The 14,744-nt window shown below is 33.1% G+C and overlaps 1 protein-coding gene across 4 annotated transcripts in view; it reads right to left on the reverse strand.

Moving 5' to 3' along the window:
- Nucleotides 1-14,744, reverse strand: part of LOC148945996 (microtubule-associated protein RP/EB family member 1-like) — a 55,431-nt gene that overhangs the window by 26,797 nt on the left and 13,890 nt on the right. For 3 of the 4 annotated variants that reach the window (XM_089097907.1, XM_089097904.1, XM_089097905.1), the window contains exons 2-3: nucleotides 6,428-6,598; nucleotides 257-363 (exon numbers count right to left, since the gene is read on the reverse strand). In XM_089097907.1, the coding sequence (XP_088954033.1) occupies nucleotides 257-363; nucleotides 6,428-6,587 (267 nt within the window). In that variant the 5' untranslated portion in view covers nucleotides 6,588-6,598. Of the gene's footprint in view, nucleotides 1-256; nucleotides 364-6,427; nucleotides 6,599-7,108; nucleotides 7,219-14,744 lie in introns of those variants that run through there. The other variant, XM_089097906.1, reaches the window with a different exon arrangement.

Raw genomic sequence — 14,744 nt, forward strand, 5'->3', positions numbered from 1 at the left:
AACACCTTTTCAATGGAAATACCAAGACATTTTTCCAAATCTAGAGGGGGGCAAAACAATACAGAGAACACAGCCTCCCCCCTCCATTGACGCTACTGTTGCCTTTTTCAGTGGAAATTTCCCACAAGCTTGCCTCCTTTGGCCGAAACGTCTACCAGCGTTTATAGACAAAACTGAGGTAGATCTTTTCTACAAGACTTTACATGATCCTTCCATTCTAAGTAAGTTGTGGTCCTACTGTAAAAAAAAAACTTACTTTATCTACACTCATTTTCTTAAAAGCTCCTTGTAGGATTTTAAAATTTTGTATGTATTCATGCTCTAAATTCGTCCGAACCTTTACTCTCTTCATGGGTACAGTCCCTAGAATTAAAAAAAAACGCAAATATATAAATCAGAACAAGAAGATAACTAAGAAATTAAAAAAAGTTAGACAAAGAAACTAAACAGAATAAAGAAACTAAACAAAGTCTTTTAATCAATATATTCAAGACATAATAGACGCTAATTTTGCGTTTTTGGATAAACACTCAGAATATTAAATAGTTTGGTGATTATCAAAAGTGGTCAAATTGCTCAAAGGATAATTGTTTTGAGGTATTTTTAGCGTTTTCCTAGCAGGTATGCCAGAACATTCTTGGGGACTGCCCTTCCCTAAACTTTAATAAGAAAATTCTACTCCGTTTAATCGAAAAAAATCACACTTCTTGACGACATAAATTTCATTACAAACTGAACATCTCTATCTCCATCACATAAAGCGACAAGTTAGATGGTTTTTTAAGATATGAAGGAAAGAAGGTGTCAATTTTTTGTTTTTTGTCATTTATTCAAATCTCTTATACAAGCTCTACAAGTTATGGCACGACCGCCCAATCAATTCTGAATACTTCGGACGCACAGCCTAAAAAAGTTTATAATGGGCGAGATAGGTAGATCCTTCAAGGTAGCGTGTCCTCTTAAAACTTAACGCTAGCTTTCGTCGAGCTTAACTTACGCTACCCGTCCAATTTTTTAAAACAACCCTTTCTGAATGAATAAGGCAAGAAAATAAGGAGGAGATTCTTGGCTTAACTGACATGACTATGTTGTTTGCCAAATTCTAATCATCACAATTGTCTGAAGAGTGTTGCCAAATCATTAAAACTGTCAAATCATTCGTCAAATTAGCGGGCCAACTATCTTTGAATCAGAATCATATATTCCTCATTTATTTTGAAACTTGTTGTAACCTAACAGAATATTAAAGAGTTTGGTGATTGTATTCATTTTTTTTTTCAGACTATTTCGCAGGTATGCGAGAACGAAACATGATTTTAAAGTGAATTAAACATATTTAATTCACGGAGGTAGGAGGTATACGTTAACATAAGTTTTTTTTTCTGAAAGGGGTGGGGGCGGTGGTTTAGAAAGTAAAAAAGTAAATAATTAGGTCTGAATTTTCTCAATTCTTCCAAGAGACAGGTCCTTTGAATGGGATTGGCCCACCCCCTACTCATAAGAAAGATGATTTGGGCACAGTTCTGCCATTTAGAAAGCATTCAAAAATTATATTTCGCATTTCTTATTTTCTTTTTGTGAGATCTTCAATTTCAAAGTGTTTTTGGATATCGAGACAGAAGTTTCAAATTCTAAATGTAGCCGTATTTTTTTAGTAAGAAGAGATCTGACCGACTAACTGATGAGCTACGAAGTCTGTCATAAGGGTATGCCTATAACTAACTTTCTACTGAAGGTGATTTGACTGTTTTATATAATACTACTAGTTTAAAGATGGCCTTCAGAGAATATTTTATGTTAGGAGACTCTTTGGCATGGCAACTCATGCCTGAATGAAACTTGAGAAAACAGTCACCAGTTGTATCCACAAGCAGCAAGATAATATACGAAAAAAATAAGGAAAATAGAGGAATGGGCTACAACGAAATAATCTGATGATGATGATGATGGTATATATATACGTTAATACTTAAAATAAGAAAAACAAAAATGAAAAATTTGTTTGTCCTTAACTGGCTGCAAAATCAATATAATATTTTTAAATCTATTCCTCAGATTCCTGACCAGTTTTGCTCCCGCAATACTTTCGTAAGTGAAGCCAAAACTAGTTTGTTGCAACACTTCATGTTGCATAGGCAACGTAAATTTTGTATAAAAGGGTTGCTGTCGAAAAACTTAGGGGGGGGGGTCATTCGGTCAAAAATTGAAAGTTCTAATGCACTTCTTATGGGCCGAGAGTGATATGACGGTAACCAGTTGAATTCCTAATAGAAGATTTTTGAAGATATCCGTCTAACTACAAATTAAGCAAAATTGGTATAAGAAATGAATACCAGTTAAGTTTCTTTTATCAAACAAGTAACAACTAAAGCAGAAATAAGGGATTAAACATAAAACCCGTATTGTCATTATAACTCACAGAAAAAGGCAAATGGGGAAAAAGACATGTAAACTTCCTTTAACAAAACTTGAATACAACAAAAAATAAGAACTAAGAATTTCAAACAGAATTACTTGGTGCTGTGTCTTTATTTTATTTATAGTAATGCAATCTCGGTCAGGAAGACCCCAAAAGATGAACATGAATTCTATTTTTCATATGCGATTTCTACCCTATCCTACAAACCGAGCAGTCATCTCTGGTTGGTAACCTCAGGACAGAGGAAATAATCTTTGCAATAAATTTAACAGATTTAAAAATTTTAAATTGTAAACCCCGCTCATTTCAAATAAATTTATCTTTTAACAGATTATTCTGAGCACATTTAAATCTTTTTGTCCTTATCTCTGTATTTTACAAGCAAAAATTTATGCTCGCAATCAACAGTGACTGATTAGAATGTCTTCCCTTGTGTACAAATGTACTTTAACTATTGGTTTACTCAGCCTTGGAGTTCTAGTAGAGAACTTTTCATAGTTCTAGCCTGTGCTATTAGCACAGAGAAACCTAGAGTTGACTTGTAAAAGAATATTATGAATCAAAACTTTCTTTTTCATTAAAATTTTCGAACAGTTCGTGGTAACGAACTGTATAGTAACAGCAACTCGTCTCAATAGTAACCGAAACTCTAAAAAATGGAATTTTAATATCAATATGTACATCAAAAGAATCGGATTTTTATGCTGATTTTAAATATATAAGTTTCATCAAGTTTACTCATATCCATCAAAAGTTACGAGCCTAAGAAAATTTGCCTTATTTTCAAAAAAAGGGAAAGCACCCCCTAAAAATTATAGAATCTTAATGAAAATCACACCATCAGATTCAGCGTATCACATAATCTTACTGTATAGGTTTCAAGCTCAATCTGCAAAAATGTGGAATTTTGTATTTTTTGCCAGAAGAAAGATCACGGATGCGTGTTTATTTGCCTTTTTTTCCCAGAGGTGATTGTATCGAACCAGTGGTCCTAGAATGCCGCGAGAGGGCTTTTTTTGAACAGAAATTAAAAGTTTTAGTGCCTTTTTTAATAAAAAAATAAAAATAAAAATAGAATCACTTTTTATAAAAAAAAACTGCACTTTAGATGTCTTTTCATATTTTCAAAGATGTTTGATTTTTTTAAGCAATCACAACCACATAAAATGATACGTGACGTAACGTAAGATCTTAACACCGATTGTGTACTAATAACCATATATAACCTAATGAGTAACGTTATGTAAAAATTGAAAAATCAATTTTTCTTTTATTTCGTTTTAGTTCAGAATCAATAAAGTTATAAACTGCAAAAACACTTATGGTATCTGAGCAATAATTTTAATCTTGTAATTTAAACTGGAAAAATACCTGAAAATTTAAAATTAGTTTTATTTTTTGTTAGGTTTTTGATACTTTTTACAGTAAAGAACAAACTTCCAGCCTATAATAACTAAAACAAGATTATAATTTCATGTTAAAGATTGATCAATGATGTCATAATTGTAGGTTGTAGCCAGGTTGTCTCTTACTATTCGAATTAAGAAAAAGCCATAGACTTTTCCTGTTTGTAATACAGTAAGGATTTCAGTAAAGGTACATAAAGGATCGATATGGTTCATCATAAATGCAGAATATGTAAGTTTCATCAGTCATCAAACAGTTTGTGGTAGCGAACTGTATAGTAAGAGCAACTCGTCTCAATAGTAACCGAAACTCTAAAAAACGGAATTTTATATGTCAATAGATATATCAAAAGAATCGGATTTTTATGCTGATTTTAAATATATAAGTTTCGTCAAGTTTACTAATATCCATAAAAAGTTACCTGAGAAAATTTACTTATTTTCAAAAACAGGGAAAAACACCACCTAAGCGTCATAGAATTTCTAATGAAAATCACACCATCAGATTCAGTGTATCAGAGAACCTTATTGTAGAGGTTTCAATTTCCTATTTGCAAAAATGTGGAATTTTGTATTTTTTGTCAGAAGAAAGATGAAAAATCCAGATGCGTGTTTCTTTGTTTGCCTTTTTTCCCAGGGTTACATAAAGGATCGGTTAGCTATAAATGGGAATTAGTTAAGTTTAATTGGTATCATGACTGCAGAGAAAGCTGAAACCTAGTAAAGAACAAACCAAGGCACATATTGGACTTAGTTAGCTGCCTCAATCTCTGAGGTTTGTATCTTACTATTCCAAATAAGAAAAAGCCATAGGCTTTTTCCTGTTTGTAATTTTCGTTGACCTCTTACTAGGTTGCTAGCTACCTCTGCAACACGGATCCAGTTATTATTGGCTAGAGTTCATTATTTATATGGTTACAACCTAAGATTCTGACGTCATTCATCAATATCGTACATGAAAATACAGTTTTTCGTAAAATACAGTAAAGAACGAACTCAAGCCCAAGAAACTGAACCCTGTGGTTCATTCACATAATTTTTTTTTTCAAATTACTGTAAAGAACAAACTTCAGCCCATAGTAACTGGAATAAGACCATCATTTAATATTCAAACAAGTAATTTCTTTGCTTTCGAATTAGAAACTGGGCAGTGATGGGATTCGAACCCGGTACATTAACGAACGAACTGTAGTCCATATATATAGATGATGATGCAACACATACTTCTTTAGATAAGATAGTATAACACCATTTTTTTTAAATTATTTTTTTTTTGTAAGAATTCATTATTGGTTAAATTTTCTTATATAAGATTTATAATAAAGAACAAATATAAAGTTATTTTAATACATACATGAACGAATCTAGTGTCGCATCCTTTTTTACTGGCTAAAAATTTGGCATAACAGCAATAGGTACATGAAACAACAGGTAAAAAGACACTTTTATTGGCTACCCTTCTTGGCAAACTCTTAAGTAAACAAAAAACAATGAAATCAGGCTATCCTTCTTGAATCACATAAGTAATAATATGATTGAATAAAAACCAGACGAATGACATCACAATAATAAATCAATGGTATTGAAGCGCTTTTTAATGCAGAAGTATAGTACAGTAAACTCTACTTTTTCTCTCTGCTATTAGCAGTCTGTCCACAATTTTACATGACATCAATCAGCTAATGTCATTTGTCAAGCATAGAACATCTTTGCAGCCATTGAGAAGGGAAGGGGGGACAGAAAAAAATTCTTGCGTCCACAGCATCAAAAAGGCTTTCTTTCTTTTCCAGATATATACACTAAAAGCATAATCTTTTTATAACTCAGAATTTTGCATATCTCTATTTCACGATTTTGCACAGCTTCTTTTACCAACTGAATTAAAAATTGGAAATCAAAAGGGACTAGATGTCAAAATATTTATGGGTATACAGTTCCAACATAGGCCTATAATTACATGCACTTCTTCAACGCGAATATCCAGTCACTGCTACAACCTATTACACAGTAGAACAACATAATTGAAAAAAAAACCTGAGTGAGCCCACAGTTATATTGGCCCCATACAGCGTCGTCATAAATGTAGAAACAGTATTAGTGCACCATACAAGTCATCATGTAGCTGTCACTAACTGGTGGTAACAGGGGCCCGTGCTTTTGCTGATGAAGTTAATCTAAAATAAAAATGTCTGCCCTTTCTTGGTATTTGTCCTTATTTTCAGAGAATATCCTTCTGACTGAATTCAGTTAAAGAGTCAAGTGCTTTGATGTTGTCAAACCAAATCAATGCATATTTTTATGACACATTTTTTTTTTTCATTTCACCAACAGCAAAGTACTTATAAAGGAATTGCAATTTCAAATAATGTCTTGTTATCTGAACAAAAAAAAACTCAATAAACATAAATTATGGCAACCTTTTTGAAATCACTCCTTTTTTCCTGCAATTTAAGTTCACTTGAAATTTTCAATCCTTTAAAACAAGTTCAACCTATTTGTACAGAGAAACAAACAAATACAGTATAAGTCATTAATGGCATAGCATATCTTTCTTTAAAAAAATAGTTCTAGTAAAAAAAATACATGTATACATAGTATATACCTGGGAACAGCATGTCCATGAACTGACAATATGCAGCTCCTGTGCAGAGTTCTTCTACTTTTGTTAAACTTGACTGAAGGCAGTCATTAACCCACACTAACATGTCATGTCTACTAAGATTTTCTGATGTGACAGAGGTAGAATAAACGTTAACTGCCATTTCTAAAACATCTGAAAGAAAAAATATTATATAATATTATGCAATTAATAAGCTTTTTTACTTATCATGGAATAGCTATGAAACCTAAAGATCAAGATTACATTCTTGATCTTTAGGTTTCATAGCTATTCCATTTTTATGTGTTTCAAACCTGAAAAAATCTTATTGGGTCACAAGTTCTTGCCATTTTCAGTAGGGGAGAGGGGGCAGAGGGCAGATAAATATTTTTTTTCCTTGTTGCATTAAAACACTAGACCACTTTAGTCTCAAGTTGGACACAAAAGATTTTTTTATTGATGTACAAATGGGACTTTCGCCTTATGGGATAGCTTTGAAGGGGCATCAAGCCCATTTGTATGTGAGGTGATTTCTGTTTACTGTAAGAATTTAATCAGATTTTTACCTTAAGCAGATAGATCTTTGTTTGCATTAAAACACAAAGTCACTTTAGTCTTAAGGTGGGCACAAAAGATTTTTTGTTGTTGTTGCAGTACAAATGACAATTCTGCCTTAAGGGGTACCTTCGAAGGTGCAGCAAGCTCACTAGTATGTCCAGTCATTTTTATTTATTGCAAGCTTGACTTCTTCCTTTTTCAGTCCAATAGACGTCTTTGGATAGAATTACCCAGTATTCCTGAAAGATTAACTGAACTACTAAAAGTGTAGAATTGAAGAAATAGATTGAAAAAGAAAGAATTAGTGTCTTACTGACATAATAAAACACTATTGATTGCCACAAGATAATTTATATCAAGATCTGTCTTCTATAACCTGAGGTTCTTTTTGAGACATTGGAAGGGACAGAAATACCGACACCATTTTTATTTCATCTTATTTCTGTTCAATTAAATGAGGCTTCAATGTTTGTTGTAATTCCTCTTTGCTTAAGTTTCATTTCTTCATTGATAGTAGTTATTGTTTGGTTAACTTTAGTAATGTATACAAACTAATTCATGCTTCTTTTAAAGGTTAGATTTGCTGTTTACTTTTTGTGAAAAACTTAACTAATTTATAATATAATATTTGCCATTTTTTTAAGTATATCCATATATTAATAATAGTTAACTCTTAATTAACAGAAGAAACTTGGTAGAAAAGTTGTGTTTATAATTAGTTTATTTGAAATAGTCATGACAAGAGTGTTCAGAGATGCAAGCTACAAAGGATATTCGATGCTATTGAAGAAAATGTAGTCTACATACTGTAAATGTTTCAGAGAACCATAATTTAATTTGAGTCCTATATTTGTAATTAACTACTTAAAAAATCCATAAATATCTACTTATCAAATTTTGGCCTAAAGTACTTGCTAAATTACTTTGTTTGCCTAGTTTGTTCCCTCACATAGAAGCATACCTTTTTTCATGCAGTGAAATTTTTGATCAGGGAATCACAGGGAAAGGTTTAAATTCTGCTTAAACCTTTTGCATATGGTTAATATATTTAGATGTCCAAGGTTGCTTTTTAGCTCTTATTGTCATCTGTGTGAAAATTATTTATTCTTCCAGTCTAAATATGGTCACATCATATCACCAATGACACTTCAGAGAGCCATACTTTAATTTGAGTCCTATATTTGTAATTAACTACTTTAAAAACCCATAAATATTGGCTTATCAAATTTTGGCCTAAAGTACTTACTAGATTACTTTGTTTGCCAAGTTTAAAGGGGTTGCACTTGCAGCCAGAACAGGATCATGTCAAAAAAGCTAAGATTTACTCAAACAGGCTAAAGTATATCACTAGTCACAAAATCTACAGAACTTTTGTAAGTAGGTCTAGAGAAGAGATGCAGGGAGTAATTCTGCATCCCCTTTCATGAGCTATAGATTCAATCCCTAGTTTCAGTAGAGCAGAACCAGGGCATGGTAGAGCATGTAATTCCTAGAACAGCACATGGTTGCAGCTCCAGTATATACTGACAAAACCTTGATGACCAATTGAGGTAGCTAATAAGGTAAGAAAGAGATAGACAAAAGGTTGGCAAAGCCTAATGTTTCGATGGTTAATATACCCCCCCCCCCAGTACTAATTACTATTATGAACCCAGCACTATTATTATGAACCCGGCACTGCAGATTATTCAAATCTCATCAAACAGATTGTTGTAACGAACTGTAAGTAAGGAGTAACCCGGCTCTATCCAATAGTAACCGAGACTCTAAAAAACGAAATTTTGATACCAGTAGATACATCAAAAGAATCGGATGTTTATGCTGATTTCAAATATTTAAGTTTCATCAAATTTGGTCTAACCCATCAAAAGCTACGAGTCTGAAAACATTTGCCTTATTTTCGAAAAAAGGGGGAAACACCCCTTAAAAGTGATCAAACTTCAATGAAAATCAAATCATCAGATTCAGTGTAACAGAAAACCCTACTGTAGATGTTTCAAACTCCTATCTACAAAAATGTGGAATTTTGTATTTTTTGCCAGAAGGAAGATCACAGATGCATGTTTATTTTTTTTCCAAGGGTGATCGTATCGATCCATTAGTCCTAAAATATCGTGAGAGGTCTCATTTGAACAGAGATTAAAAGTTCTAGTGCCCTTTTTAAGTGACCAAACAAATTGGAGGGCAACTTGGCCCCCTCCCATGCTCATTCTTTCCCAAAGTAACCCAATCAAAATTTTGAGATAACCATTTTGTTCAGCATAGTCAAAAATCGAATAAATATACCTTTGAGGATGACTTAGTCCCCTACAGTTCCTGGGGAGGGGTTGCAAGTCATGAACTTTGCCCGTTGTTTTCATATAGTATTGGTTATTGGGAAGTACATTGGTTACTGGGAAGTATATTCTGGGGGGGGGGGAGTGGTTGGGGGAAGATCTTTCCAAGGAGGATGTTTCCTTGGGGAAAGGGACATTTCTAAGAAGGGGGCGCCAGATGTCCCAGCATTATTTAAAAAACGATCAGAAATTAAATGAAAAAAACTTCAGTTGAAAGTTTTTTCGACTGAAAGTAAGGAGCAACATTAAAACTTAAAACAAACAGAATTTATTCCATATATGAGGGAGTTCAACCCCTAGTCAATACCTCACTCTTTATGCTAAAGATTTTTTAGTACTTTCAAAAGAGCTATCTATTCTAATTAACTGGCCTTTGTGATTCAGGAGTTTACAATTCAAACAAAATTCGAACTTCAGCGTGAAGAGCGAGGGTATTGACTAGGGAGCGAACTCCCAAATATACGTAATAAAAACATATAAAAGTTCGTTACATTAGAAGAAAATTTCGAAAAAGCCATTTAGCCAAAAAAAGTAAAATTGATATGTAAATTTCGTTTTAATTTTTAATGTATGGTGAGCCAAAATCAAAGCTGCATTAATTCAAAAACGTTCAAAAATTAAAATTTAAAAAAAACAAGTTTTTTAACTGAAAGTAAGGAGCAACATTAAAACTTAAAACAAACAGAAATTATTCTGTATATGAAAGTGGCTGTCCCCTCCTCAATGCCTCACTCTTTACATTAAAGTGTTTTATTGTTTAAAAAAATAGAGTTGTGAGAAAGAGTCAAACTTTAGCATAAAGAGCAAGGCATGATGAGGGGACAGCCACTTTCATATGTGGAATAACTTCTGTTCATTTTAAGTTTTAATGTTGCTCCTTACTTTCAGTTAAAAAAAACTTCTTTTTTTTATTTAAATTAAAAGATAAAGACCAATACTACTCTGTGGTGATACCTAGAGAAAGGAAAGATAAAACCATTGTGACAAAATTGCACAAAAGAACTGTTATTTATTAGCAGTTATTGTCTTGCTATTTCCCATTAGACTCATGTTTTTCAATCAGCTTTTCAATGTTTGATCGAATTCTGAAGTTCTAGTTTATACAGATAAAGTTGTCCAGTGTTCTGTAGAAGAAAAAGAGGTATACAAATCATATAGTACCTTCTTGTATCTTACTTTAGGTGAGAAATCAAACTAATAATAAATATAACACTCTTTATGGCAAAGTATCTGTTTCCTCTTCTAAAATTGAGAGAACAAAAAAAATTTGATCTGTAGAATTGCCTTGAAATTTCCTGCTTAATTTGACCAACAAGCTTGACAAATGGTAAATTTTAATTGTAGATCATTTTCATCCATAATGTTGATTAACAAAACCTTTGTTGGTCACTAGAACATAACTGTTAGACCCCAGCAGATCAACCGAACGCTGCCGACAAGATGCCCAATCGACTGCTGCCCAAGTGTCTCAATGCCACCACCAGCACAGGCGGTGGCGTATGGTCGACTTTAAGTTAATTTTGCAGCAATTCTTTATTGCGTGAATTGCAAAGTTGGAGCTTTTCTTTCTCGTGTGGTTTAGTATTTCGACTTTCCTGATTAGAAATCAAGCAGGGCTTGCACTATCCCCAAATTTTTGGGTATTTCCCAAAAATCTATGCATCACCCGGAAAAAAAAATTGGTTCCCCGAATCCCCAAAAATCCCTCAATCACGGTACCACCCATAGCAATTTATCACCAGTGATTTTCCCTGCCAAATATTACTTTGCATACCATAATTCTTCACTACTCTCTTGTTTGTTAATTTTTGTCTCTCTTGTTACTCTGCATAAAAACCAGACAGATGCAATATGCAATTGCAATATTGCAATATACACAGTTCTTCACGTGTTGACAAAAAAAGTATTGTCTTTATGAAATTAGTTTAAATCATTTTGAAGGCAGTTTCCCAATCTCTATTTCTTACATCATTTGTAGTCAAGAATTTTGTTTTCAATTTTAATAGAATTATAGAATGCATTCACTACTATACAGATTCAGCATTCAGTTGGATTTTGAAATTGACAGCTGACAGATTGTTTCTACAGCTGAATTGTAAGTTTGTAGAATTTTTTTTTCTTTTGCTGTTTTTAAATTAGATTTTCTTAATGTTTAATACTCAATCATTGAACGCCTGATAGAAAATACAATCTTCTTTCTGAAACATTTACCCCCCCCCCCCTCCACCAAAAAAAAACAAACCTTCTATTTAGACAAAATTTAGCTATAGACTGAGCTATGTACAAGGTTGGGCAATTAAAGACTGAAAAAGAAGTTACCCCAAAAATATGCAATTCATAAATAAATTGTAAATTATTGCCTATAGGGGGGAGGGGGGATAGGGGGCTATCATTTTTAAATGATTATACCTAAAAAAATTTATTGAAAGCAGAGATGCCAAAAAGATAATTATTTTTTTCATTTAAAGTGGAGGTGGAAGAAAATGATATCAAATTCCCTGGGAAACCATTGAAACATTTTGATAGACTCAGGCTCCCCATTGGGACTTGTTCATTGTCTTGGGTGTTTTGTCATTTCTCATAGGCTACTGGCCTAATTTGGCTTTTGTGCGTGCTCCCTTTTAATTAGATTCTTTGGACCTTATTGAATGCCATGGTGAATCTATGAATCAGTTTTCCAATAATTTGAGGTATATTTGAATAATTTTGACATTTTTGTTGTTGTCTTTGTACCCCTTTACTCATACCCTCAATTTTTTTCAAGGAACACTAAGATGTTTAACAACGTTATTTTGTGTATTTGTTTGAACCATATACAGACCTAGTTAATTATTAAGTAAATTACTTTTCTAATGTAAAGCTGAGACGGTATCCTATCAAGGTGGTATCCAGAGGGGAGCGGGGTAGGGAGGTATTACATTTAAATGATAATATCTCGAAAATTTTTTATTTAAAGCTGGGTTGGCAAAAAGTGTTTTTTTTTTTTTATTTAAAGCAGAGGCGGTATCCTATCACGGTGGTATCCAGAGGGGGAGGGGTAGTGAGCTGTCATATTTAAATGATAATACATTGATTTTTTTGAAAGCAGGGGTGCCAATAAGTTAATTACTTTTTTTTTATTTAAAGCAGAGACGGTATACTATCAAGATGGTATCCAGAGGGGGGGGGGGGGGGGGCAAAGGGAGTTATTATATTTAAGTGATAGTGCCTTGATTTTTTTTATTGAAAGCGGGGATGCCAAAAAGTTGAAAAGTTGACAAAAACTTGATACAGCACTTCCATAGTTTTATCATCCAAAGGGAAAGGGACACATTCGTCCAACCCGTTTTTCTTATTGATATTACCGGTTTACTTTGAAAACATTCATTCATAAGTACCAGGCAGATTCACATTCAAACGAATTGGTGTGACAAAAGCAATATTTGACATCCCCACCTAACGTTGTGCTTGAGTGACAATGGTGCCCTGGTCCAGTGCCCAAGTTACATTAAAAGGCCAGGTCATAATAAAAGCTTTCAATTTGGGAGGTTCAAGGAGGAGTCTTTGACAGTCTTATGACCTCAGGGTATTAGATGTTGCAATGTTCTTACGTATCTAGAGTGGTTTAAAAAATTCGATCACCCCACAAATGATTGCCAAAAATATGCACAAATATAACAATTCTAACATTTGGAATATTATAACACTTTTTTCAAAGCTTTGAAGAAAAGCAAAAAAGGCTAAATACCCCTAACTATGCTTGAAAGCTATTTTAAAAAGAAACTCTTTGGAGATTTCCATGGAAATAACCATAGCAGAAGCTTTGATGCTGGGTGGGGATCAAAGAGGAGTCTTTGAGTATTTTGACCAAAGATGACTTATTGTTTGCGACTTTGTTAAATTTGGTAATTTTTGTGAGCATTTGGAAATCAAAGCTTAAACTCAATAATTTTGCTTGGATTAAAAGTGACAAACTAGGAAGAAAATCTCAACATCTTCCTGGGGCTACTTCACTCTGCATATTATTTAATTTAATTACATTTAAAACAGATGAGCTTTTCATTTTTTACCTAAGAAAATAGCTGGCCCTTCATTTTTCTTCATACCAAATAAACCATTAAGTGTTTTTTGTTTCATTGTAATTGAAGTGTTCTCATGTGAAGTGTTCATCATGTATTTTTCAATTTGATAAATTTACTCCTTTTAGATGCAGTTTATAATTTGACTGATATTAGATATTTATGAGTTTATAATTTGGAATGAATCCCCAAAAGAAAAAATGAATAATATCCAAAAGAGCAGCCAAAAGCAATAAAAAAGCAGCAGTTCAGCCTTAGCCTACACAATTTTTAAAACTGTTATTAAAAACCAGTTTTTAATACAACAAGGCTTTTTAGGAACCCAAAAGAGCAAAAAAAAAAAAAAAAACAATCAATATCAAAGTTGCCCATTTCAACGGTTTTAAAGGTGACAAAACAGATATAGGCAAAGGGCATTATGAAACAATTAAGCTTCTAAGTTCAAAGCTATATTCAAAGTTTTTACCCAGGTAACTGACAAATTTTGTGATATGGTGTTTGAAGTTATGTATTCAGTAATGCTTGATGAAAAAAAAACTACTAGTTTTGATAATTATTTATGTTCAGAATACATAGCTAATAGATACTTCAACTACTCATATTATGCAAGGGTTCTGAAATACCACAGCCATTTTGTTTCTGCCAGATTTCTACTTGATGAAGAAGACCAGTTTCCAGCCAGTGACCTGTGAATTTTTGAACTCATGAATAGGCTTGAATCTGTTAGAAATTTAAGCTGTGATTTGAGAAAGACTGATGAAAACATTAATGTTTGCAGTCAACATTGATTGAACCAGCAGTGCACTGCCAACATCTTACCAGCAGTGTGCTGTTTTGGCCCTGCCATCGCCAGTCTTCCCTCATCAGTGCAGTGCTGGGGTCTAATAACTGTTCATCAAGAAAGTCTTACCAGATGATAAATTTCAATTGTTGATCATTTTCATCCATAATTTTGATTAACAAAACCTTTGTTGGTCATTAGAACATTCATTAAAGAAAGTCTTACCAGAACAGATTGATCATCAATAATTTTACCAGAAAAGCTCTTTAAGCAAATGGAACTTTCAGGAATGAATCCAGGGCCTAAGATATATCCCAAGAAAGTCCTACCAAGTTAGTATGTCAACTCTTTCCTTGTTTCTACAGCTTAGAGGATTGCAGGGATGACATCAAAATTTTGACAAAAAATGTTTCATCTTAATTTTGGGTTTAAGTCTCTTTTTCATTGGCTCTAGGTTTTGGAAAATGTAACCGTTATTATTTGAGCAGGATTTTAACCATATCAAGGTTTTTTCCAAAATTTAATCAATACATTTTCACATCTTTAAAACCTTAAGAAGTAAGTAGAGGGAGAGGTGGTGAGGATAG

The sequence above is a fragment of the Artemia sp. Qi Xiang Cuo genome, chromosome 12, assembly GCF_049724085.1.
Source record: "Artemia sp. Qi Xiang Cuo chromosome 12, ASM4972408v1, whole genome shotgun sequence".
NCBI lineage: Eukaryota > Metazoa > Arthropoda > Branchiopoda > Anostraca > Artemiidae > Artemia > Artemia sp. Qi Xiang Cuo.